Source organism: Neohortaea acidophila (assembly GCF_010093505.1).
Source record: "Neohortaea acidophila strain CBS 113389 unplaced genomic scaffold BDY17scaffold_6, whole genome shotgun sequence".
In the NCBI taxonomy this organism is placed as follows: Eukaryota; Fungi; Ascomycota; class Dothideomycetes; order Mycosphaerellales; family Teratosphaeriaceae; genus Neohortaea; species Neohortaea acidophila.
In genome coordinates, this window is record NW_022985515.1 from 1,248,938 (window position 1) to 1,271,711 (window position 22,774).

Here is a 22,774-nt window from a genome sequence, read left to right on the forward strand (position 1 = left end):
AGCAACACTGGCTCATGCATACCCGGAATGCGGCCTGTCCGTCCTTCGCCGCCCTCGCTCCATCTCCGCCCAGTCCTTCGCCTCGACCTCTTCCAGCAGCCTCGAATCCGCCATTCGCCGAACACTAGCTACATACGCCTGCGGCAGACCAAACTCCTCCCATGCATCCTCGATGTGATCCGTCCTGTCGGCCTGCACCATCCTCGCGACCGCCTTGCCGCAGAGCCAGGTGTTAGGCATGCCGTGGCCGGTGTAGCCGGCGGAGAGGTAGACATTCGGCTTGCCGGGCACCGGTCCAACCCAGGGAAGCTCGTCGCGCGAAAAGCCCATGATGCCCGTCCATTCGTACTCGGCTTTGAACTCTGTGTGTTTCCCCGCTTTGCTGTTCGATTTGCCTTCGGGCAGGCTGAAGGCTTCGAGCAGACGCGTTCGCAAGTACTGAGCCGTCTTGTCGCTGATGAACGAATCGTCCGTCACGCCCATGCTCCGGCCCTGCTGGCGCCCGCCTCCGAACATCAGTTGACCTCCACTCTCGTTGGGTCGCTGGACGAGGTAGTCGTCCATCCCGTCGCCTCGAAAGCCGTAGTTCGCCAGGAGCCTGTTGTCGCCTTCTACACTCGGCAGCGGCGTCAGTGCACTCATCTGTCCTCTGCACGGCACTATCAAATCCGCAAAGTCCGGTAGGAGATGAGAAGTGTAAGCATTCGTAGCCAACACCACTTTAGACGCAACAATACAGCCGCGAGGCGTCTTGACCGTCCATCGATCAAAGTCGTACGGCGCAAGACATTCCACCGGCGTCAGCGTCTGCAAATTGAAGCTCCCGTGTAGTTCGGTGGAGGTCAGCAGATCCTCGAGGATGCGCGCGACAAACTTGTACGGCCACATGCGCGCCGCCACGCTGCTTGCTATTGCTCCAAGGGCGGTGGGCACACGCAGCTTCGCCAGTTCGTCTCGGTCCGTCACTAGGCGCATGGTCTGGCGGAGATCAGGCGCACTCTCCTGGATCGCGAGCATAGTCAGCTCGACGCCGATTAAAGTCCGTTGATCCCAAATTGCAGCTACGCCGGGCTGCGCGACGAATTCGCAGGCGATGTTCTTGCTCGCCACGAGGGATTGGATGGCGTGGTAGTTTGCCAGTTCGAAGCGGCCTATTGTTGGGTCTTCCGGGTGTTCGATGGGCATGGGAACGCAATGGCCGCCATTCTGGGGGGGTTAGTCGTAGTCAGATAGGAACCAGGGGCGAGTGAATGAGGGACTGACTCTTCCTGTAGCTCCCCAACATGCTTCTCTCGCTTCTAGCATCACAACACTTTGTCCTTTCTTTCCTTCGCCGTGAGTGGAAGTGAGTAAGTGATGTGCCACACTGGCTCCGGTAATGCCACTTCCGATTATTACTACATCTGCTGTCCTGGGCAGGTCGCGGGTGGATCGATGGCCTGTGAGGAGTGCGGAGGGTTCTGAGTGCCAGAAGGAGTTGGTGGAGTGGGTCGTTGGAGGAGCGCTGGGCCTGGGGCCGTGATCTGGGTGATGAGGATGGTGAGGGTGGTGGTGATGTGGTGGGTGGTGGGGGTGGTAGTCTTCCATTTTGATTGAGGAGATGTAACGAAGTGTAGTCCAGTGCAGTGAAGTGGGGAATTGTATTTGCTCAATGCTGATGCATAATCAAGATATCGAAGGAGGAGTAACAAGATAGAGGGAGAGAGGGGTTTTTTGGCTGCCTAATAACAAGAAACGGCGGTCAATCGCCTGCACGTGGGATGGGATAAGGTACGCATGCAAGGTGGGGTTGGAGGGGAAGGGAAGGAAGGAGCGGAGGGAGAGGTCGCTACTCAATCGGGAAATCACGAATCGAAATCTCCACCTCATCCCAACTCCTCTCCTCCATCCCCTTCATCCCTCCCGCCCTTCGCCCATTGACTATCCAACCACACTCCTTCATGGCGCTTCTTGTCAAACAGCTCTACGGGCTGTTCAATCCCTCTGCTCCAGCCCCTGCCGCACCCGCAGACCCAGGTAAAACTCCCCCCACCTCCCTACCCTCCCAATGCCACCCTCTAACACCACCGCCGCAGACTTCGCAGACTTCGCCGCCGCCCCCAACCCCGCCGCCCCCTCCCACGCCTCCAATGCTTTCCCCGGCTCCTCCGCCGCCCCGACCGCCGCAGCAGGCGGCCTAAGCAGCTTCATCTCCTCACCGTACGGCATCCAAGGCCGCCCGTACACCAAATGGTACCGCGTGTGGGAGCGCGTGACGTACAAAGACTTCTACCAGGAATTCGTCATCCTGCCCATCCTGCTCGTCGTCGTGGCTGTCAATGTCGTCGGCACGCAGATCAACAAGGCGCGCATGAGGGCTTGGGCTGCGGCTTTTGTTCCCCTGCTTGAGGCCGAGTATGCGCAGGTCGGACAGGATAAGGAGGCGGCGAGTAGTGCCGGTGCGCCGGAGCAGAAGCTCAAGCAGGGCAAGATGAGCGAGTGGTCTACGTATGCCACTGGAAGGCAGAATGCCGCCTTCACCGACGTCAAGATCAGCCTGCACAAGCGCTTCAATCCGCTTTTGTGGGTGTTTGAGCTCGTCTTGTCGTTTCTCTTCGAGAGCATTCCCACGCCCATGGAGAGGATGCTGGCGACGACGTATGTCTTCGACGGCAAGGAGAAGCTCATGCTCCCCGATGCGACTGCAGGTGGAAACAGCAGCTACGATGGATTCGTGTGGGCAGTAGTACACAAGGACTTCATGCAGCAACTGCGCAACGACCGCTACGATCTCAGTCTGACGGCTACCCGCGACAACGCCAAGCTACCCGAGTGGGCCACCGTCATGAGCGAGAGCTCCGAAGTCACCGACGCCCTCCTCACCCCGGAGTTGGTAAAAGCCATTGAGCAATGCGGAGAAGACCTAGAAGCACTAATCATCACCGACCAACCCATCGACGCCCCCAAGAAGTACGTCCACCTCCAACCCACCCTTGGAAAACCCCAAGCTAACTCACTCTCTAGACTCAACGAACTCGTTCCCCGCAAACGCCTCACCCTAACAACCAAACTTCCCACAACCTCCACAATCCCCAACCTCACTCCCCTCTTCACCCTCTACCTCCGCCTCCCGGACACCCTCGTGCAAACAGCCCACTTCCGCCCGGAAGCGCTACGCAAAATCCGCGCCACGCGCGAAGAAGAGCAGCGCAAGATCAAGCGCCTCGACGAGGAGGAGAAGGCGGAGGAGCGCAAGAGTGCGAGCGACAAGGCGAAGAAGGAGGAGCGCGAGCGGAAGCTGAAGGGCATGGGGGCTGAGGAGCAGAGGAAGTTTTTGGAGCGGGAGAAGGCGGAGGAGAGGAAGAGGGGGCAGAAGAAGAATACGATGAGGGGGTGAGGGGCGCTCTCTGTGCTTGCTTGGGGTGGAGGTTGTGTTGGGGAAGGGGGGGTGTAAATGGTGCATATAGAAGATTGGTGAAAAGCATTGGTAGATTTTGTCTTGGTCTGCTCCTGAATCTGCTTCATGCCTCAATGCTATGCAACTGCCAATGCCTTCGCGACTATGCCAACCGCTCTAATCCTCCGTCAAGTCGCCATACTCCCACATCCCCCTGCGCTCCCCCTTAGCAACCTCCTCCCGGCGCTTCAAATCCCCCACCACATCCGGTGCCGCACGCTCAAAAGGCCTCAACTTGCGCCCCACCATCGCCAACCCCTCACTCACCACCTCCGCATTGATGCTCTGCTGCACCGTGCTGGCCGCCTTGGGATCCATCAACGTCACCCACAGCAGTCCATTATCGCGCGCGTCGGTGAAGTCCACGTTGGCCACGAGGTCGCGGTCCAATGCAACTTCGGAGAGGAAAGCGACAGAATCGGCGAGGTACTCTGCATTTGTGACGGGGAATTGGAGGAAGCTCAGCGCAGCGTCGAGAGCTTGGGGTTTAAGTTTGCTCACGCCAAACTTGTTGGCGTCCAAGGGGCGCAGGGCGCTCCAGGGCTGTGTCTCCGCGTTGCCGTAGTCGATGTACAGGATTTCGGACGTTTGCTTTTCGCGGTCGTTGCGCCGGACGCGCGCACGGTACCATTGTCCGTCTTGCGAGAATTTCGCCGACACAATGTCGCCTGCTTTTGGGGGCTGGGGGAGCGAGGCGTTGTTGGAGCCGGAAAGGTGGAAGGAGGCAAAGTCCTTCATGAGCGTGTCGAGGTTGGCTTTGCTGGCGCCGATCATTTGGAGTTTGAGGCGGGCGTTGGTCGGGTCGACGTGCGTGACGTAGACGTCTTTGTAGTTGCGTTCGCGCGGGGGGAGGGCGGTGATGTCGTGGCCGTTGGTGCCGTTCGTTTCTGCGCCGTCCAGGAGGTCGTCGTCGCCATTCTCTGCCGCTTCTTGCGATGGATCCCAGTCGTGCCAGATCCCACGTCGCGCTTCTTTCGCCTTCTTCTCTGCTGCGAACAGCTCGTTGGCGTTGCCCGATTTCTCCGCGCTGTAGGCGTGCACCGATGCCAGACCTTCCTCCACCAACACTTTGGCGAAGCTCTCGCGGTTGATGTACATGGTACCGATGAAACCGCCTTGCTTGTCGGTGTCGTCCACGTCAATTTCGACGTCACGCTGCATGCATCGCTTAATGGCGAAGTCGTGAGCCTCCTGTCCGAATGGCTCGGCGGTATCGTTGGGGCCGCGGGCGCTGCGGGGAGCACGAATGCCGCCGAGCACAAAGGTGAGTTTGGTGCTTTCGCGCGGGATGAGGATGGTGAAGCGGCTGCCGGATTTGACAAAGTCGACGACGGCCGGCACGCGCTTTTGCTTGGAGAGGAGGGTGAGTTGGCGTTTCGCCTTTTCCAGGGACTCGCTGAAATCGATGTAGACACGTTGTGATGGTGGTTTAGGGTTCCACATGCCCTTGCCTTCTTTTTGTGCCGCCTCCTCCGCCGCGAGGAGATCGTCGTAGAGGGGGCTGCGATCTGCGTCGTCCATGCGGTGGCGAATGACCGATGCATAGCCGTTCTCCACAAGGCCGACAGCCACGTTCTTGCCGTTCTGCGACACCGTCGCCATCTCGCGCTCGTCATAGCCCTCAGTCGCCGGACGCTTGCCATCGGTCGTCACCTTGACATGCTTCCCGATCAGCCGTCTTCGCAGGAACTCCTTTGCTTCCGCAGTGAATGGCGATTGCTTGGGGTCGGTGGGCTTCGGTTGACGAATACTGCTCAAACTGATGCGTCTCTCTTGTCCGGTTTTGTTGCGCACAAGGATGGTGTCCGCGGAGACAACACGGCTGACAACGGCTTCGCTCTCACCACCGCCGCCTTGACGTGCGGAGACATGGCTCTTGAACAGACCGGCTTGTCGCTCTTTCGCTGACCGCTCTGCCTGTCGAAGCTTGCCCATTTCGGCGCCGAGGAGGGTGGAGTGGTGGTCGACACATCTCGCTAGACCTTCTTTGAGAAGGAATTCGGCGATGTTGCCCACGGGATGACGGACCTCTCCAACCAAGAGATTGTTTGGTGAGACGCCTAGTATCCGTACTTGTACGCCACGCTGCAATAACCGGTCCTCCGCAAAGGCCTGCGATTCGGTGCCAAGAGGTTCGCCGGGTTGCGTCGAGCCGTCTGACGGGTTGGTACGAGTGGTCGTGGGCGCTCGAACACCAGCAAGAAGAACGGTAGTTTGCACATGTTGAGTGGGAGAGAGCAGTAAGCGGCAAATGAGTCGATCACCGCTCAGGACTCGCTCCACCACCGCCTCCAGTGCCTGGCCTTTATGCTCCTCTGCAAACGCCTTAGCATCCGGGAGGTCTCGCAGATTCTGAACGGGTTTGGTGCTCGCGTTCCACACTCCCTTCTCATCCGCCTTGGCGTGGGCTTCCAATGCCTGCAATCTCTCCAGCAACTCAGCAGCCGGAGGGGCATCTGCCTTCCGATCCGCATCGTCGCGAATCCTCGCCCATCCCTCTTGCACAATCAAGTCAGGCAGCACCTGGCCTGTAGATAGCGTGACAACACCATAGTCGCGAGCCCCACCGCCCGTCTTTTGCGGAATGGCGTAGAGGACGCGGAAGTGCACGACCTTGCCCACGCACAGCTTGCGCAGCAGATCGCGGGATTCGAAGGCGCCGGGCTCGTCTTGTTGGAGGCGGGGCGCGTTGATGAAGGCGAGGCTGAGGGTACGTTCTTGTTTCGCCTTGTTTTGCAGGATCAAGGTGTCGCCGGAGAGCACGCTCTTCACTCTGCCTTCTTGAGTCATGTTTGCGGATGGAGGGGGGAGTGTGCTGTGGATGTGATAGAGTTGGAGGGAGGGTGGGGGGATGGACGGGCCGAGAGATGAGGTAACGTTGCAGGGGGTAAGATGAGGAGGAAAGTGTACTGTTCGGCGTCCAAAATTGCTCGTGTGCTCTGCAAGGTGTTGTTTGGAGGAGGTGATGGTGGAGCTCCGATCTGGCCCAAAAATGTGTGGGGGAAGAGCAATGGGACCCCACTGATGGCCTGAGGCAGAAACGTCATTGGCTGGGTGACTACATATTCACGCCAGCACTTGACTGCTTCACTCTACGCCGATAAAACAATCAGATGTATGTCAATCAATCTGTACATTTATGAAGATAACTTCAGCATACTCAATTCCAACTTGGAGTAGCTACAGTGAGACGTTGCATCCATCCCGTATACACAGCCTTGCCATGCTATATCTCGAAAGAAAGTCGAATCACCTCCAACTAGACCAAATAATGCCCACCGTTGCTCGAAATTACCGTCCCCGTGATATTGTTATCCTTCATCAAATACAGATACGCCTCCGCCAGATCTTCCGGCCCGGGAACCTTGCCCGTTGGCATCTTGCTTTCCTACACGGATAGACACACCGCACGTCAGCCTCATTCAGTAGTGATGAGTAAAGTAACAGTGATGAGTAAAGCAACACACGACAACACTCACAAATGCCTGAAACATGCCCTTCGCCTGCTCCGCCGACATGCCCGCATTCGCCCACAACTCCGTATTCACCGCGCCAGGCGACACAAGGTTGACGCGGATGGGCTTCAGATCCAGTGCTAGGCCCCTGCACACTCCGTGCAGCCCGGTGGCGTACCCGTTCACCACCACCCAGTCCGGGATGGGGCGTTCACTTACGCCGCCGGTCGTCAGGATGATGCTGGACTCGCGCCCGCCGGTGAGGTACTTGGGCGCGTGCTTGCCCAGTAGCAGGGTGGAGAAGAAGCGCACCATGCCTGCCTGCTTGATCTTAGAGAGGTCGATCTGTAATCGTGAATTGTCAGTATTCAATCTCAGTCACGTGGGAAGTTGAGCACCTCACCTCCGCCAAAGGCATCTGCGCCAACGAATCTCCCGCCGTATGAACAATGTGATCGCACTTGCCCGTCTTCTCCAACAGCTCCACGATATTCGCCTCGAGCTTCTCCTCGTCGCCGAGGTTGCATGCGTGCCCTGACACACGGGATGCAGACGATGGATACGCCTTTTGGAGTTTGGCAACGGTCTGCTCGACGCGAGAAGGATTGGACGATGAGACGATCACAGTCACGCCATTCTCCACCAGTGCTTCTGCTACGCTGAAGCCGATGCCTGTGGCTCGTTAGCATATTGAAAGGTGAGATGAGTGGACACGACGAACCTGATGATCCGCCAATCACCAACACCTTCTTGCCCTTCAGCTTTTGCGTGTACTTGACTTGGTCGGCCATAGCTTTAGAGGAATGGTAGGTATCTTCGATGGTGTGAGATGGGTGTGTTTTCACTTGTCAATGGGATGAGTTGGAGGTCCTCTTTTATGTTTGGGATCGTTTCTCGTTGTGCAAGGACGGCGGATTTAGCAGCGGAGTTACGCAAATATCGTCATGACATCACGGCGGCCGGTGCCACATCGCTTTCCGCGTGGGACTACGCAGACACCGCTCGAAATCTTTCATGCAAAAGAGCAGATTGAAGAAGGGACAGATCACACACTATTCTCAAAGAGTCCGAATAGGAATAGACTGCGGCCGGAGATTGCAACACGCAGACTCCTGCTGACATTGACTTGTGATGCATTCCCTGTACACGCTATGCCTAATGCGACCAATTTGGTATGGCCTGCTGCGAGTGTAGTAACAACTCCTTGATCTCAGGTGGCCCTTCATCACGCAAGGTGGGAGAGCCGGAGCTTAGAGTCTTTCTTTCGTCCGGACCACTATCGCATGGACTGCATGCATGCCTCGACTTCACTCTTCCGCCAGCTCTGCATCACGTAAATTGCCAGCGCATATTGATCTGCTTGCGCATCACCTGCACAAAGTTAGCCGACCACTCAAATCCAGTAACCAAGGAATAGCAGTGACACTCACCAAAGGCGCCACACCCACAGTCGCCACCGCCAACGCCGCCACAGTAGCCAACATCTGAAACTTATTGAAATCCTTGCCCAGAATATCAAAGCTGAAACTCGGGCTCAGCCGTGTGCCAAACACATCCAGCCCATATGCAAACACAATGCTCGTGCTCTCGATCAGCGCTGGCGTGGTGAGGACATGCTTGATACCCGCCACTTCACGCCGGTGATTGAGGTACCATTTCGGGTCGAATTCTAACACGGGCGCGTAGCGGAAGAGGCCTTCCATTTGCTCGTCGGTGGTGGCGTCGCGGTCGACGGGTCGGCGGGGGTCGAGAGCCATGTATGGGATGGAGATGATGGCGTGGGAGTCGGCGAGGACGGCGAGGAGGGCGCGGGATGTGATGCCCTGGCGGGTTTGGGTGACGGTCAGGTGGGAGAGGCTTTCGGGTATCTGGTAGCTGTGGACGAGAGTGAAGGGTTGGGGGTTGAGATCAAGGGTGGAGAAGTTGGTGGTGGCGCTGAGGGGGCCACGGTCGTTGGGGACGAGCGATTCGAACATCTCGCCTACGACTAGGTAGTGGCCTTTGGGTGCGAGGGGAGAGGCATCAGATGTGAAAGAGTAGGCGAACCAGTTCTCAGACATGGTGGAGGAAATTGGATCGTCGAGATTGATGCCTTGATGCGAGCTTGAATGCATGATGGAACCGCTGATGGTGTCGAGAAGGTAGAGGTTGACGCTTTTGGCTTTGTCGTCTGCGGTCGTGAGAAGGGCGAGGTTGGGATTGAGGTACTTGTAGAGCACCCTTCGATCTCCCAATACTTTGCCGATAGAGGCAACGGGGTCGTTCACGGGTCGAGAGACTAGCCCAATGATGCGTTCGTTGGGCATGGGTGCGAAACTCCACAATGCTGACTGTCGTGCGTTCGTGTCGTACGCCTGCAGTCCGCCGTTTTCCAGGGTGAACTGGATGCCTTGAGAAATGTCTGAATCGGCGGCTTCCTTCGCAAGAGACGTCGAGGGTAACCCGGGCAGCACCGCTCCACTGCTCGCGTTGAAGTATTGCGGACCGATACCAGGGGTTCCTGCCAAGCTGAAAACACCCAACGCCGGGGACTGCAGTGCAGACTCGGTCAAAGCCACGTTTCCAATCTTGCGATTCCATAGAATCCTGTCCGGAGCCCCTGCATCCAATGCAATAAGGCGGCCGCCCTCGGTGGCACACGCGATGATCTTATGGAAACCAAACGAGTCGCTTCCGATATCGCCATCGGCACTGGTTCCCAGAAACCCACTGATGAATCTTTGAGGCAAAGTCACAATCACAGCAGGCAGGTGTTGCAAGTCTTCGATGTGGCGCTTAATTCGAAGGATGTACGCTTGCACCGGATTGATGCTCGCTTCCTTCTCCAGCTTCTCCACGAAGCTCTCCACCGGTGCTGGGACGGAGAATGCTGCAGAGAAGGTTCCCGCTAACCCTTCCGGTCGATGCCACACTGAAGTTCCCTCTCTTAGCAGTATCCAGTCGCCAGTAGAGAGTAACACGGCAGTTCGAATGGCAGATACAAGGTCGCCTTTGATAGACAACTCGGATACTGCTCGAATGGGTTCGATGGCTTCGCCAGGCACTGAAGCGACCCCGAAGCCGGCAATAGGCCATCTACCCAGAACGCCATGTGAGGCTGACGACAGGGCGATGACCTCTCCATCTGTCACGCGGGTAAAGTAGACGTTGGCGTCGGAGGTGCTTGTAGCAAAGGCGCCCTTTCCACTCAATTTAGGCAGGTCGTATGCCTTTTCGATCTTATTCCGTTTCAGGTCGATGTGAAAGACTTCCGCCCAATGACTCGTGGCAGTCTGGAAATGGACGAGGAAGTGTGCGAGGGCGGTGGAGTGGTGCGGTGCGTGGATCTGGATTTGCTGTACCGCTTCTTCGCCGGACTTTTCAATGTTGAAGGAGGCAATTTGTTTTGTGCCAATGATGTTGACCTTCAGTACGGAATGAGTTGCATCCGTCCACGCGATGATGGGGGATGCGGAGTTGGCGCCGACAGCAATGATTCCGTCGGTGCTGGTGAGCTCATTCTCCGAGCTCAGCGTGTACTCATCCGTCTTGTGTCCGGTCACCGGATCCAACGATAGCACTTTGATCTTGTAATATCCAAGCATAGTCTTGTGAAGAAGGATGGCAAAGACTTGGGTCGTTGATGCGGAGACTTGGTAAGGAATGTCGCCACTCTCCAAGTTGTGTTGCCATTTTACTGTCCCCGTCGCGCCATCCAACCGCTGCACCAGAGCGTGAGAATCGCTTCCAGACAGGACAAGGGCGTCTTTCGAGCCGGATGCTGTCGCTGAGCCATCACTCAGCTCCAGTATCTCCACGTCTTTCACATCGCCCGCGACATTGACCTCCCACACAAGTCTCCCATCTCCAGCACTCCACGCCGCGGCTTGAGATGCAATGCCGCTGAACAAAACATCTGCATTCTCGCCGGCTCTCAGGAAGGTCGAGGTGGATGTGCTGCCATTGCTTGCGAGCAATTGTCGCCAAATCAGTGATCCATCTCTTGGATTCACGGCACCGAGCGCGCCCTTATTGGAGAGTGTGTATACGAGGGAGGCGCGAGACCCGGCATAGGGCTGGTGGAAGAAGGTGGTGTCTTGTTGAGGCTCGCCTAGCAGGGCATAATGATAGTCGATGTTCCACGCTTCATCGGCGAAAACGGCAAGGGCGGGTCGAAGGAGGAGGGATGAGACGGCGAGAATGAGCAGCCTGGCAAGCATGATGGATGTACGGAATCCTCACGCTGCGAGAGAATCGGTCTGACTATGCTGCTGTCGCTGGCGATTCGCGAGTCTGGCGTAGGTATCCTCAAATTCCCCAGCCTAAGCCCGACGTGGCTTTAAACTTTCCAATCACGTGTGTGCGGAAACATCCCGAGTGCATCTTGCATGCTGGAAGGCTGCTGCAACGATTGCATACTGTACAATGACTTCATCTGACATTGCACCCCGATTCGGGGCCAGCATTGTTTCTTCTTGGACTAGTTGAATGCACTGCGTCCTGGGACTGCTCGATGTGCTGGCGATGCAAACACCCGCGCCGTGCCCTCGATCTCCAGACCCAACTCAGTTCACTCCCAAAGTCTCTCCGTACCTGCGCCGGTGGAAAGCTTGAGAGCAACGGCGCTCGATTCGTCCGGTGGGTTTACATGCCTGAATTGCGATCCTCTGCTCTCTTTGCGCCAAATGCCGACTTCTCGAAGCTGCGTGTATGACCGGGGGCGAGCAACGAACGTCCCTCGATGACGACGCAAGCGCCGCTTCATCAGCTGCACGCCCGGGTCGACTCGTGAGCGGCCGGCTCGTCCCTCCGCTGCCGGTAGACGGGCGAGCTGGGGGCGCGGGAGAGGAGAAGCAACCAAGCATCATGAGTGGAAGCTCTGGCTGCATGCTGCATCTGGTCTAAAAACGGGCATGCACCATTGGCCTCTCCCCGACGAATGGCCACTCGTATACCACCCCATTGGCCACTTCCTCGCATTTCTTTTCGCCTCCGGTCGGGGTTGGTTCGCGTGCTAACCACGCACTGTTTCCGACCAAACGACCTCTCTCCTTCACCCGTGTTGCAGTGGCGCCGACGGCAGCGCGGCCGCTAGGGAAGGGAATCCTTTCGAGCTACCACATAAAAATTTCTTTGCTTTGAGAATGAGCGCGGCGGCGGCCAGTTTTGCCTGCCATTGACGATTATACTTTTCCTCCCCAAGCACGACAGGCCGCACCCAGAAAAGCGCCCTTCTTAAAAGCCGGCGCATTGCCATGTGGTTCGTCCTACCGCCCACGAACCATGGAAAGGGTAGAGTGATGAACGCATTGCCCGGCACCTCTCTCGCATAAGCTCCAAGCACTCTCGTGATTTGTCTGCTGTACTACCGGAACACACAACCAACCACAACGCCCATCACCGCTTTCTCGTATCACCAGCTCGTCCAAGACGGGTGTTGTTCACTGCGGCCGTGCTTTGGAATCCTACTCGTCGAGTTTGCTGCAACGTTCGTATTCGCCTCCAGGCAAGGACCCGGAAAACGGACTCGTCACTCGAAGCAACAACCATATCATCGACCTTCACACTCTCCCCCGAGGCTTCGAACGGAAAAGTTCTTGAGCGATAAATGCAAGCTCACCTTCGATCTACCGGCAACAAGGTGCCATGTCGCGCGCTGGACACCAGAGGTTCGACCAGATCCGTGCATTGACTGTACACGGCGTCTGACTTGCATCCTGCAGAGAACATAACATAGCAGTCATCGGGTCTGGCGGAGTGGGCAAATCCTGTTTGACGGGTAAATCTACCCAGGACATCCTCTTTCCAATTGCTTACTGACCCGTTCAAGCCCAATTCGTGCAAGGCGTCTTTATTGAGAGCTACGACCCCACGATTGAGGATTCCTACCGGAAACAAATCAACGTTGATGTATGCATATGCTGTGAGAATGACGGCAGAATCCCTTGCTGAAGAACAAACGTATAGGGCAGACATGTCATGCTGGAGATTATGGACACGGCGGGTACGGAGCAGTTCAGTATGTTCTTCCCATCCCCTACTATCATCCGACCGAACAAACGCTGACCCTCCCCAGCATCGATGAGGTATTCACACAGCCTTCTCATATCCAAACATGGCACAGACTCACCCCACACAGAGAACTGTACATGCGCGAGGCCCAAGGCTTCCTCCTCGTCTTCAGCATCACCTCCCTCTCCTCCCTCCACGAACTCACCGAACTGCGCGAGCAAATCCTGCACGTCAAAAACGACCCGCACGTCCCCATCGTGCTCGTGGGCAACAAGTCCGACCTCGAAGACGACCGCCGCGTCTCGCGCTCCCGCGCCTTCGCCCTCTCCCAGGCTTGGGGCAACGTGCCTTACTACGAGACCAGTGCGCGCCGCCGGATCAACGTCACCGAGGCGTTTGTCGATGTGTGTCGTCAGATCATCCGCCGGGATTTGGCGAGGGGGGCGGCGTATCCGTCTTCGCGGCGGGGGGCGCCGTCGCGTGGGCGAAGTGGTGGCGGCGGTGGGGATTCGAGACGGTCGAGGCGTACGCGGGATAGGTATGATCATGATGAGGATGATTATGAGCCGCATCGGCGGCGCCGAGACCGGCATCGATGTGTTATTCTGTGAGGCAAGTATTGAGAAAATGACACTATTACCAAGAGAACCTCATTACTATACGATTGGGGCAAATGTGTTTGCGAAGCTGCGATACCAGCCCGAAGGTTGGAATGCAACGGCACATGTGGCGTCCTCCGTATGCGATCGCTGCTTTACGAGTCGCACTCTCGTATACATTGTGCGGTGGAGGTGATTGTTCCACCGGTACTTTGGCGCCTTGCTACGGAAGATGGTAAAGGCGCTAGATATACCGCCAACGAAAGTGTGGTGAGGAATGCCGACATCTGCAACGCCTTACACCCCAATCGCGCAGTCAAAGACACATGCTGTCTACAGTTCTCGTGTCTCTGGGCCTGCCAAGGGTGGACCGATGATGTATTGGCTTGTGAAAGAAGCAACGTGCAGTTCGACTGCCTCACGGTCATGCCCTGCCCTCCGACCGAAGAGATGTAGCCGGTTGGTCCTCGGCATTCCCATCAAGCAAACGTAGAAAAATTGCAACGAACCACCGGAGCGGTGCCTGGTGGAAACACGGTACAGTCCGCCGAAAATGGGTCGCGCGGCGAAAATCCCACGTGGCCAGGCGACGCCAGGAGTCGGAGAAATGTGAGAAAAAAACGCCTCAATCCGACTGCGTGGGCGGCGGTACCGTGGTTGGAGGAATTTCCCTTGGAACTGCTGGATTGGGGAGGATGGGCTGCTGGTCGTTCCTCTTCTGATCCTATGCTCCCCTGAACCATGCCAAATATGTGTTTCTGACATCCGTGATGGTTCGGCGGCGGCGTGGCTTCGGCATGTGGAAGTCTGGCACGAGACAGCCCGTCTACCAAACTCGAGGGAGGGCGTGAGTTTCCAGCCGTGAATATCCTTCCCGTTCACAGCCTCTTCAGCCTGAGGAAACTGAGATAGTAGACAGCTCGGCAGTTTCCCATGGTGTCGTCTTGGCCCTCGGCATCATGGTCTGCATTGGCGTCATCGATGCTAGCACTTGACGAGACAGGTGAGGTTTCGCTGCACTATATGAGATGCCCAAAAAGAGTCGTGCTATACTGAAGAAGTCTGGGCCCTAATTTGGCCATATTCTTAACGCGGAGGAGGTGCTACGCTGGTGAGGCAGGGAGCGGAATGGTAGAGGAAGAGGGAGCTGGAACACGACGAAGCTTGGCGTCTGATTGGCCGCGACGTAAAGTTTGCGAGTTTCGTGGTTGGCGGGAGGAATGGGCTGGCTCCTAGCGTGGCCGGAGACTTACGCAAGCGCCTCTTGCACCATCCATCGTCCCTTCCGTGCCTGTGGGGGATGAGTGATCGAACACGGGCGGTGCAGCAGCCTATTTGACATAATCCTTTCTTCCGACAGCCCTCTTCCTTTATAGCCCTCTCTTCCCCACTTCCGCCGTCATCCACATGTCAACCTAACCTCACCTTTCCCTCTTTTGATCGCTTCTTCACCAGTCATCATGGGCATGACTGCGCGCATCCTCGCAGCCGCCGTGTGGACTACGGCGGCCGCGGGCTTCCTCTTACCGCCAGGACTCTCCTCAGCCAGCAACGATGATCTGCTCCCTCCCGCCCTCTCCCGGGAACACCTCGTCCACATTCCATGCCCTTCATGCTCCCTTCTTCCCGTGGCAAGCGACATCGATGGCGCTAGCGATTGGCAGCGCATGCAAGCTACAATCGACGCAATTCTCATCGACATCCGCACCACCGCAGATCTCCAGCACCTGGAAATTGCCGGCGAGATCGTATATCCCTGGGATGCCAGGTCTCTCGATGACCTTCGACGTCCTCACGCCACGCAAATCTCCTACTCCACCAGCGCCGAGCTTCCCATCGAAATCACGTCGTTGGGCATGAAGTTTCCGGACCCGGAGCCAGCATCGGATGACGGCGATCTCACTACTACCTTTGAGTACCAAATCTTGGCGCTGGGAGAGCAGGATATGCCTGATATGCCGGTCATCATGATCAAGGTTCTGCAGATGAAGAATGGCGAGCTGTACATTCTAGACGTGAGCAGCGAGGCCGCGCCCGCTAGCGAGGATGATGATCCGGCGTCTTTCTTTGTACCTGAGCTGGACACACCTGCTCCTCCTCCGGCGCCTGCATGCACAAACATCCTGTGTAGCCTGCGCGACTTTGTGAAAAGCCGGCTCGGGTCGATGCATAAGCCTGCATGCCCTGGACGGAAGTCAAGAGTCCACAGTGTCGGGGCTGAAGAGTCAAAGGTTGAAGCACACCCGCATCCTTTCCACCACGATCACCATCACCACCATCCTCCACCTCCTCCTTCTCTGGGACACATTCATATCCCTGCTCCACAGTCTCCACACGAGCGTCACCATCACCACCATCCCCACGGTGGATCGCATCCGTGGGGCCCGCCGGAAGAGCATGGACGACATGGGCACTTTTTCCTCCACGTTGCCATTGGCAGCATCATCACCACGCGTAAGTAAACGACCATCTATCATCTGCACGCAAAGATGCTAACATGCCCCAGTCATCCCAATCCTCGCGGGAATCTTTGTCGGGCTGCTCATCAGCTACATCGCCCTCGGGTTCGCCCGTGTGGTCGGCTGCGTCTACCACAGCACCTTCCGGGGGCAGGGCAGTGAAGACGACGAGTCCGACGACCTGGAGAAACTCATGCCCAAAGAGACGGAGGCCGAATGTCCGCCGGCGTACGAACATGCGCCTGCATACGTGGAGCTGGAGGCAGCAGAGTCAAAATAAACGTGGTTGGACAATTCCCATGCATTGCGGAAAAGGCGTTTCTGGAAAGACGACGGGGCATGGAGGAAACAAGGCATACGACAGGGATTGTCGAACGAACTTACGCTTGCTTCTCGCTGGTGGGCGTGAACACCTATCTGACGGAGCTATGAGATAACACCACGAATGAAACACTGTACACACCCACCCTCATCATCAGCTATGTCTCCACCATGACCCGTGTCCTCGTCTCACGTCACTTCCAAGGCGGAAGCACGGCTAGGAGTGCCGTCTTTTCCACGCGGGAGCGGATCGGAATCGTTATTGATGTCCGTGTGTCCACGTGCTGATCTACTGATCGACAGCGATACGTCGACAGCCCTATCCGCTATGGCTAAGGCGGAACGGAGGAACAACACGAGATGATGCGAGCGCGACAACAAAAGACTGCAACCATTCAGGGTTACATTCAGGGTCTTCTTCCAGGCCACACCCTCCGTATCATCCCGATATATCCTCCTCGCCTGAGATCGATTCGCGTACCCTTGCCCCACTATTCAAGGTGTGCCACAAGGCTTGTTTTGCTTGCGTACCTTGCCTGTGCTCCATCATGTGGGCAACTCCTTGCGAACTCTTCCGTATCCACTCGCTTACGCCAAGGTGAAAATGTTGGCAGTCGAGTTGCAGTGGGCGCTGCTACGAGTGCATTGTCTTGTAGTCCACCCTCGTGCGATGGGCGACGTGGACGGGGAGGAAATGTGCCGCGATGACGTCCAATTCCCCCGGCTTCAATCCGACCCGGAACGCCACCTCGCACCTCCCACCACCGCAATACCCGCGTCCACATACCGCGGAGATACTTTGCGACTTTCCACGCGGCCCTCCAACCCAGCTACTGCAGGGCGGGGCCCGCCTCTTCGCGACGCCTAGACCCGCCGAACGCCCGTGTCGGGTGTGGTAGTATGGGAGGGCAGGGCACGACAAGCGCAGGGACGTCATTGCCTTTTCGGCACAAACCCGAAGGAGCCCAGGGGCCATATAAAAAGTGCCGCATGCTCGCAACGCCGCGTACACCTGCTCGCTCGGCATCCATCCAGTCTGACTACCGTCTCACCGCACCTACAAGGTGCTGCCTCCCTCGCCCAGCCGTCTGCCATTTCGCGCGCCTTTGTTAGAGGGCTGCGGCATTCGTATGGGCCACTCTTCTTCCACTCGCCCTTTCTTCTCATCTATGAGTACCTGGAGTGAAACCACTCCTTTACTACACATCGACGAGCCACCTTTGCCTTAGCTGCACTTGCAACCCAACAAACCTCCGCAATGCCAGAGACAGTCTGCCGCTGCTCCAAACCGCTGCTCCACAGCAACTCCAACCTCTGTACGGCGTGCAAAGGCCGCCGCCTGTTCACGCTGCCCCTCCGCGCCTCCTCCGTCCCGCCAGGAACAGCCAGACACCACCGCAGCCAACCTTCCGCACCGGGACCATCTCACTCCCGATCCCCCGCCACGTCACCCACCGCCTCCATCTCCTCCGCTTCATCATCCTCACTCGCCTCCCGCTCCAGTCTGGATGCTGGCCGCAGCCCGCGGGGGTCCTCAATGGGCGGCGCAAGCGGCGACTCCCTGACCAAATTCGCCACGTCGTCGCCGGAAACTTACTCGCCCATGGCCGCGGGATTCGCGCGGCTCAGCCTGAGCGACAAGAAGAAGAACGGTTCGAGCGAGAGCTTGGTTTCGATTGCTTCGGTTTCTTCGGGCGAGCGGGCGAGTAGGCCGAGTGGGTTGCGGACGAGTGTGGATGCGAGGATGATGTTTGATGGGTTGCCTTGAACGTTTGGGTTTGTTGGGGCTTCTTTGAGTTTCTTTATTCGATCGAGCGTTGAGCGATGGGGTTTGGGGTTTCGAGAGCTGCTTCGGCTGGTTCGTTGCGGTGATTGCTTCTGTGTTGTGGAGTTTGATGATCGGCTGGGATGGGTTGGGTCATGTTTCGCATTAGACTGAGAAGCTATGGTATCTTTTTCCCTCTTTAAGATGTCGCATCTTCTTTTCCTTTTTCACTCAACACCATCGCCTCCTCCAATCTTCGTGCAAGATCCACCTCCCCATTCGCCGAATCCGTCCTCCCTTTTCCAAACGCAACACCAACACATCTATCTTCCTCCCACTTCGTGCCCAACAGCCTCCCCGCAACCCACGCCGCCGTCTCGGCATGCATACTAGCTTTCCGCAACACCTCATCCTGATCCACACCCGGGTGCACTTCGCTTCTTCCCTGCGCCAACGCTTGGAAAATGACAAGTTGATCCCGCATGCACCCATCCACCCACGCCCCACTCTTGACGTCCTCTGCAACCTGGCTGACGACCCTCTCGGCCAGCGGAGCAGTGAAGGCCTGCCTACGGTCTTCGTACAGCCAGTCGCGCGCGAGTTTGTAGGTCCTAGTGTCCCTTTCGTCTGGCGTGAAGGGCATGCTTGCCACGAGGATGAAGTAGATGCGGCGTGCGTCGTGGGTGTCTTCGCATGTTATGGTGAGGTTGTTGTTTTCTAGCGTGTAGGAGTCGCCGAAGTGTCGGGTGATGGTGGTGAGGAGGTCGCGCACGAATTCTTTGTGTCGGGCTTGGGGGCCGAGGAAGGTCCCGTGGAGGTGTTTGATGTCTTTTTCGTATCGCTCCAGGGCTGACGAGGGGGCGAGAGTGAATGCTGGTAGGACGAGGGTCTCTCGCGGAGGGATTTCGAGCGTCCATTCTCCGATTGTGTTGCCGCCTGCATACCACCCTCTTTTGCTCAATCTTGTTGTCATCTTCGGGAATCCAATATTCTCCAGCGTCGGCAGAAAGACCTGCGAGACGTACTCGTAACTGGGCGATGCAGACACATTCGTCCCGCCCTTCATCGTCAACCGAATAGGAATATCCGAAGGTAAATGCGAAAACAGAATAAAAGGAAGGATAGCCTGCAGCCCCAATCCAGTACTCCCCGCCGTCTCAATGTCAAACTCACACTCATACCACGGCTTCCCCTCCTCCATCACCTTCGTGAAAACAGGCGCATGCCCCAAATGCGACTCCCCACCCCCCTCTCCGCGTCCAGGCATGAACACGAGTTTCCGACTTCCCCTTTCTGCCCCCTCCATTCGCGCATTACACGCTTTCCCCAGCCAGTTGGCGCATGCGAGGTGCTGCGCTTTCAACCCGCCGCTGCCGGAGTGTCGGCTGCCGCGCACGTTGTGGATTTCGATCGGGGTGCCGGTGAGGGCGGAGAGGCAGAGGGCGTTGCGGACTAGTTGGCCGCCGCCTTCGAGCGTGGTGCCGTCGAGGATGATGGGGGTTGTGCTGCCTGGTCTGCGCATTGTGGGTGGGTGAGTGTGGCTCTGAGTTTCCGTTGGTTATTTATGATTTTTGGATGAGATTGTTCTTTTTGTAAGATTGTGGATTGCAGAAAGAGTGAGAGAAGGAAGGAGATTGGTTTTGAGATGTAGACAGAGGAGAGAGAGGCGGTGCTATGGCTCATCATGAGATTCGACTCATCGATTGAGAAGGATCGAAAGGGAAGAGTGTGCGGATAAGTAGACGTCATGTTACCTGCGAGCTTTTCTTTCGTCCACCCGGCATGGTGTAAGAGGTAAGCGTTTGGGCATTGCTTGGTAGATGACTCCATCGAATGGTGGTTGGTGGGTTGCGATGCGATCTGGCGGAGGCGGAGATTATTCAATGGGTGTGGCGGGTGTCACCAAAGTCAAAAGTGCGGTGTGGTTGGATGGACAAATGCCCCGCCAACTTCACTCATCCTTTTGCAAGCTTGTCTGCTGCCAACCTTCCTCCGTGTTCTTCCTCCGACTGCCTGCGTATCTGCTGTCCTTCGTGCATCATGATTTGAGCGAGCTTGGCGCGAGTTTTGGCTGTTGTTTCACTGTTCTCCTCGCTCCTTCCTTACGTGGGCGGTGAGTGCATGCTGTCGAATCAGGAAAGTGCAGTCAGCCCAACGAAAGATTCCACCGCACTGCACTTTGGGGAAGCTGCCAGCCCTGCCACTCCGCCACTCCGCCGCCCTCCCTCCAGCGCGAAACGCTCTCTTGCTCGCCTTCATTCCTCCCAACAGCTTTAGCTGCATACGCTACTCATCCCACACGACTTTCTTCTCCTCCACTGCAGACAATGTCTCGGCGGGAGACCGATCGGTACGACGACCGTCAAACCGATTACTACCGCCGAGGTGGCCGAACGGAGCGGGAAGACGTCGACTACCGCGCGACTCGCTACGAATACGAAGGCCAAGGCCCATCTCGCCGCAACGAAACGGTGGTGAAGGAGAGGGAAAGCGATACGGTCATCTCGCAGGGCAGACGAGGGCCGCGACAACCCGATTTCTTGAGAGAGGACTACGGTCGGAATGACAACGCTGGGCAATTGGTGATCAGAGAGGAGACCCGGGACGAGGACGAGTATGTTGGCAGAAGAGGAGGCGGGCGTTCTCGCGCCAATACGCAGAATGAGCGGGTGGAGAGAGAGGAGGTGATTCATCGTGAGCGTTCACGCGGTCCGCCTGGCCCCAAGCATGAGAGGGACGAATTGGTGTTCCGAGATCGCCCCCGCCCTCGTCGAGACGAAGAAATTGACATCCGAATCAAAGAGAAGGAGGTAGACCGCGGCCCACCGAGGCATCGCAACGATGAAGAGGTCGTATTCCAGGAGGATCGCACTCGCTCACGTCACCTCGCGCCGCGCAGAGAAGTGGTCGACAAGGAGGAAATCACCATTCGCGAGCGATCCAGATCTCGCATCCCTCCACCCCCTCGCGCCGAATTTGCCGAGGAAGAAGACATTCACATTCGCGAGCGCTCCCGGGCTCCTCCTCCTCGTCGAGGCAATACCGAAGAGAAGATCAACATCGACATCAAGGAGACGGAGCGCAGTCGTGGAGAAGTCACCAAAGAGAAGATTGACATTGACATTCGCGAGACTGAGCGCAGTGACCGTCCACCTCCGTTGCGACACCGCTCTTCTAGTCGCGGGGCGCTGGTTCGTAAGGATCGAGAAGAGTGGATTGTGCGCAAACATCGCACTCCTTCGCCTTCTCCGTCTCCACCACCCCGCGACTACGAAAAGGAAGAGATCGTCATCAGGCGCAGGGAGCGTAGTCTGTCCCCCGAACCCCTTCCTTCTCCGCCACCGCCGCCAGAACCTGCCATCTTCCGCCCGCCAATCATCCAAGAAGTCATCACGCACCACCGCACCATTGATCATGGCGTGGAGCGAATCCCCGACCCCTTGCCACCCCCTCCTCCAGCCCCAGTGCAAGAGGACGAAGACATTGACATTTCGATCCGACGGAAAGGCGTCAGAAACGGGAGACCCTTTGACGAGAACATCAACATCGACATCGATAGCAAGGAGCGCGAAAGGGCCGTTTCCAACCGCGAAGTCGTCAGCAGCACTACCACGGACTTGCGTCGTTCTGCCAGTACTAGCGGTCGCGGTAGGCGGTATGAATCCGAGACCATCTCAGCAGAAGCCGATTATTACAACAATCGAATTACTTCTCGTGGGTATCCTGGCGAAGCGTACAATGGCGCGACGCGCGACTGGGGGCTGGCGGATATCCCACCTGGCACAGAGAGAGTGGCAATGGATGGCATCGGCGGTGCAAGACAAGAACTCACGTGGGGGAGATACAATGGCGACAGACAAGGTCAATTCATCGCCGGCGGTCGCGTGTACGAAGGTGGGTACGGAGGTGGCGGAGGCGCCCGAGACGATTTCAGGGAAACGAGAGTCACCGAGACTCGCATCGAGAAAGAGACGAGCCGCGGCAGCAATCGCGATCGCAAGTGGACGGAGATCAGCAAGGACCTGGTGATTGAGGAGGCGATTAAGGAGCGCGGATACGAGTACCAGGAGTCCGAGGGATACTTTTACGTCATGGAGTATCTGCAATACGTGAGTGCACGCCGCGTCCTCGACAAGCACCTTGACTAACGTGGACGGACACAGGACGATGTTGTGCGCCTCGTGGAAATTACAGAAGACATCCGCCGCGAACGCCACGAGCGTATTCGCGAACTTCAATACCAGTCGGACCGAGCTTTCCCTCCCCCCTTGCCGCCTGTTGCTCCTCCCCCGCCGCGGGGCAGTGGAGGAGGAGGCTACTCTTTCTACGAACGGGATACGTTTATCGAGAGGGATGGCGGCAGGCGGTATCGGAGATGAGGTGAAGGTGGAGATGGAAAAAGTGTGTGGAGCAGCATTCGACGAATGACGATTATCATTATCACTACGATTGCAACGATTATGACTAGAGGGATGAAGGCGATGATGGTTCGGAGACGGCCGAGTAGCATTGCATTCGCGTGGTTGTAGCGTTTCCTAAGTTTTGAACTGTGCGAAGTATTTCTCATTCGTGTTTTCTTTGCTTGACTGAGGATGTGAATGCCATATCTGCAAGCTGGAATTGGCACCCCCAATTAACGTTAAACACAAGGCCCGGCCCGCGCAACGTGGACGCCGAGGGCGGCTGTTGCTATGCGCCTCCACGCTAGCCGCGCCGCAGGTAAACGGTGTCACCTCACCTGCACCTCG

The 22,774-nt window shown here is 57.1% G+C and overlaps 10 protein-coding genes across 10 annotated transcripts; 5 read left to right on the top strand and 5 right to left on the bottom strand.

The window, feature by feature from the left end:
* Positions 1–12: 12 nt before the first annotated feature.
* On the bottom strand, positions 13–1,587 carry BDY17DRAFT_251550 (FAD dependent oxidoreductase-domain-containing protein; the record flags this gene model as incomplete). Its single annotated transcript, XM_033731183.1, has 2 exons — positions 13–1,206; positions 1,264–1,587. The coding sequence occupies 2 exons, from the start codon at positions 1,585–1,587 to the stop codon at positions 13–15; spliced, it is 1,518 nt and encodes a 505-aa protein (XP_033589388.1).
* A 353-nt stretch (positions 1,588–1,940) lies between these two features.
* On the top strand, positions 1,941–3,376 carry BDY17DRAFT_325071 (uncharacterized protein; the record flags this gene model as incomplete). The annotated part of the gene is made up of 3 exons (XM_033737296.1): positions 1,941–2,016; positions 2,076–2,949; positions 3,004–3,376. 3 exons carry the CDS (start codon positions 1,941–1,943, stop codon positions 3,374–3,376), a joined length of 1,323 nt encoding a protein of 440 aa, XP_033589389.1.
* Positions 3,377–3,553: 177 nt separating this feature from the next.
* Positions 3,554–6,226, bottom strand: BDY17DRAFT_325072 (uncharacterized protein; the record flags this gene model as incomplete). Its single annotated transcript, XM_033737297.1, has 1 exon — positions 3,554–6,226. One exon carries the CDS (start codon positions 6,224–6,226, stop codon positions 3,554–3,556), a length of 2,673 nt encoding a protein of 890 aa, XP_033589390.1.
* A 316-nt stretch (positions 6,227–6,542) lies between these two features.
* BDY17DRAFT_281998 (uncharacterized protein) lies at positions 6,543–7,955 on the bottom strand. Its single transcript, XM_033732064.1, has 4 exons — positions 7,613–7,955; positions 7,295–7,563; positions 6,916–7,236; positions 6,543–6,824 (listed from the first exon to the last, which is right to left on the bottom strand). The coding sequence occupies exons 1-4, from the start codon at positions 7,680–7,682 to the stop codon at positions 6,696–6,698; spliced, it is 789 nt and encodes a 262-aa protein (XP_033589391.1). The 5' UTR covers positions 7,683–7,955; the 3' UTR covers positions 6,543–6,695.
* On the bottom strand, positions 7,956–11,162 carry BDY17DRAFT_299218 (uncharacterized protein). Its single transcript, XM_033733867.1, has 2 exons — positions 8,322–11,162; positions 7,956–8,262 (listed from the first exon to the last, which is right to left on the bottom strand). The coding sequence occupies exons 1-2, from the start codon at positions 11,088–11,090 to the stop codon at positions 8,221–8,223; spliced, it is 2,811 nt and encodes a 936-aa protein (XP_033589392.1). The 5' UTR covers positions 11,091–11,162; the 3' UTR covers positions 7,956–8,220.
* Positions 11,163–12,061: 899 nt separating this feature from the next.
* On the top strand, positions 12,062–13,645 carry BDY17DRAFT_166983 (ras family-domain-containing protein). The gene is made up of 6 exons (XM_033729777.1): positions 12,062–12,539; positions 12,594–12,649; positions 12,701–12,780; positions 12,838–12,889; positions 12,947–12,956; positions 13,010–13,645. The coding sequence occupies exons 1-6, from the start codon at positions 12,517–12,519 to the stop codon at positions 13,491–13,493; spliced, it is 705 nt and encodes a 234-aa protein (XP_033589393.1). The 5' UTR covers positions 12,062–12,516; the 3' UTR covers positions 13,494–13,645.
* Positions 13,646–14,617: 972 nt separating this feature from the next.
* BDY17DRAFT_299226 (uncharacterized protein) lies at positions 14,618–16,403 on the top strand. Its single transcript, XM_033733868.1, has 2 exons — positions 14,618–15,935; positions 15,988–16,403. The coding sequence occupies exons 1-2, from the start codon at positions 14,942–14,944 to the stop codon at positions 16,218–16,220; spliced, it is 1,227 nt and encodes a 408-aa protein (XP_033589394.1). The 5' UTR covers positions 14,618–14,941; the 3' UTR covers positions 16,221–16,403.
* An 876-nt stretch (positions 16,404–17,279) lies between these two features.
* On the top strand, positions 17,280–18,213 carry BDY17DRAFT_299228 (uncharacterized protein). The gene has a single exon (XM_033733869.1). It carries the CDS (start codon positions 17,520–17,522, stop codon positions 18,027–18,029), a length of 510 nt encoding a protein of 169 aa, XP_033589395.1. The 5' UTR covers positions 17,280–17,519; the 3' UTR covers positions 18,030–18,213.
* Positions 18,214–18,253: 40 nt separating this feature from the next.
* BDY17DRAFT_317365 (RNA 3'-terminal phosphate cyclase domain-containing protein) lies at positions 18,254–19,548 on the bottom strand (the record flags this gene model as incomplete). The annotated part of the gene is made up of 2 exons (XM_033736092.1): positions 18,254–18,323; positions 18,365–19,548. 2 exons carry the CDS (start codon positions 19,546–19,548, stop codon positions 18,254–18,256), a joined length of 1,254 nt encoding a protein of 417 aa, XP_033589396.1.
* Positions 19,549–20,248: 700 nt separating this feature from the next.
* BDY17DRAFT_167074 (uncharacterized protein) lies at positions 20,249–22,483 on the top strand. Its single transcript, XM_033729778.1, has 2 exons — positions 20,249–22,135; positions 22,190–22,483. The coding sequence occupies exons 1-2, from the start codon at positions 20,354–20,356 to the stop codon at positions 22,403–22,405; spliced, it is 1,998 nt and encodes a 665-aa protein (XP_033589397.1). The 5' UTR covers positions 20,249–20,353; the 3' UTR covers positions 22,406–22,483.
* The last annotated feature ends 291 nt before the right edge of the window (positions 22,484–22,774 follow it).

Bases quoted from the DNA above. Each gene is read 5' to 3' on its own strand.
- BDY17DRAFT_281998 (XM_033732064.1), bottom strand. From the start codon at position 7,682: ATGGCCGACCAAGTCAAGTACACGCAAAAGCTGAAGGGCAAGAAGGTG. The intron at 7,564-7,612 runs GTTCGTCGTGTC...AACGAGCCACAG, and splicing joins GGTGATTGGCGGATCATCAG to GCATCGGCTTCAGCGTAGCA. The intron at 6,825-6,915 runs GTGAGTGTTGTC...CTATCCGTGTAG, and splicing joins AGGGCATGTTTCAGGCATTT to GAAAGCAAGATGCCAACGGG.
- BDY17DRAFT_166983 (XM_033729777.1), top strand. From the start codon at position 12,517: ATGTCGCGCGCTGGACACCAGAG. The intron at 12,540-12,593 runs GTTCGACCAGAT...TGCATCCTGCAG, and splicing joins TCGCGCGCTGGACACCAGAG to AGAACATAACATAGCAGTCA. The intron at 12,781-12,837 runs GTATGCATATGC...ACAAACGTATAG, and splicing joins GGAAACAAATCAACGTTGAT to GGCAGACATGTCATGCTGGA.
- BDY17DRAFT_299228 (XM_033733869.1), top strand. From the start codon at position 17,520: ATGCCAGAGACAGTCTGCCGCTGCTCCAAACCGCTGCTCCACAGCAAC.
- BDY17DRAFT_167074 (XM_033729778.1), top strand. From the start codon at position 20,354: ATGTCTCGGCGGGAGACCGATCGGTACGACGACCGTCAAACCGATTAC. The intron at 22,136-22,189 runs GTGAGTGCACGC...GGACGGACACAG, and splicing joins TCATGGAGTATCTGCAATAC to GACGATGTTGTGCGCCTCGT.
- BDY17DRAFT_299218 (XM_033733867.1), bottom strand. From the start codon at position 11,090: ATGCTTGCCAGGCTGCTCATTCTCGCCGTCTCATCCCTCCTCCTTCGA. The intron at 8,263-8,321 runs GTGAGTGTCACT...AACTTTGTGCAG, and splicing joins CTGTGGGTGTGGCGCCTTTG to GTGATGCGCAAGCAGATCAA.
- BDY17DRAFT_299226 (XM_033733868.1), top strand. From the start codon at position 14,942: ATGGGCATGACTGCGCGCATCCTCGCAGCCGCCGTGTGGACTACGGCG. The intron at 15,936-15,987 runs GTAAGTAAACGA...AACATGCCCCAG, and splicing joins TGGCAGCATCATCACCACGC to TCATCCCAATCCTCGCGGGA.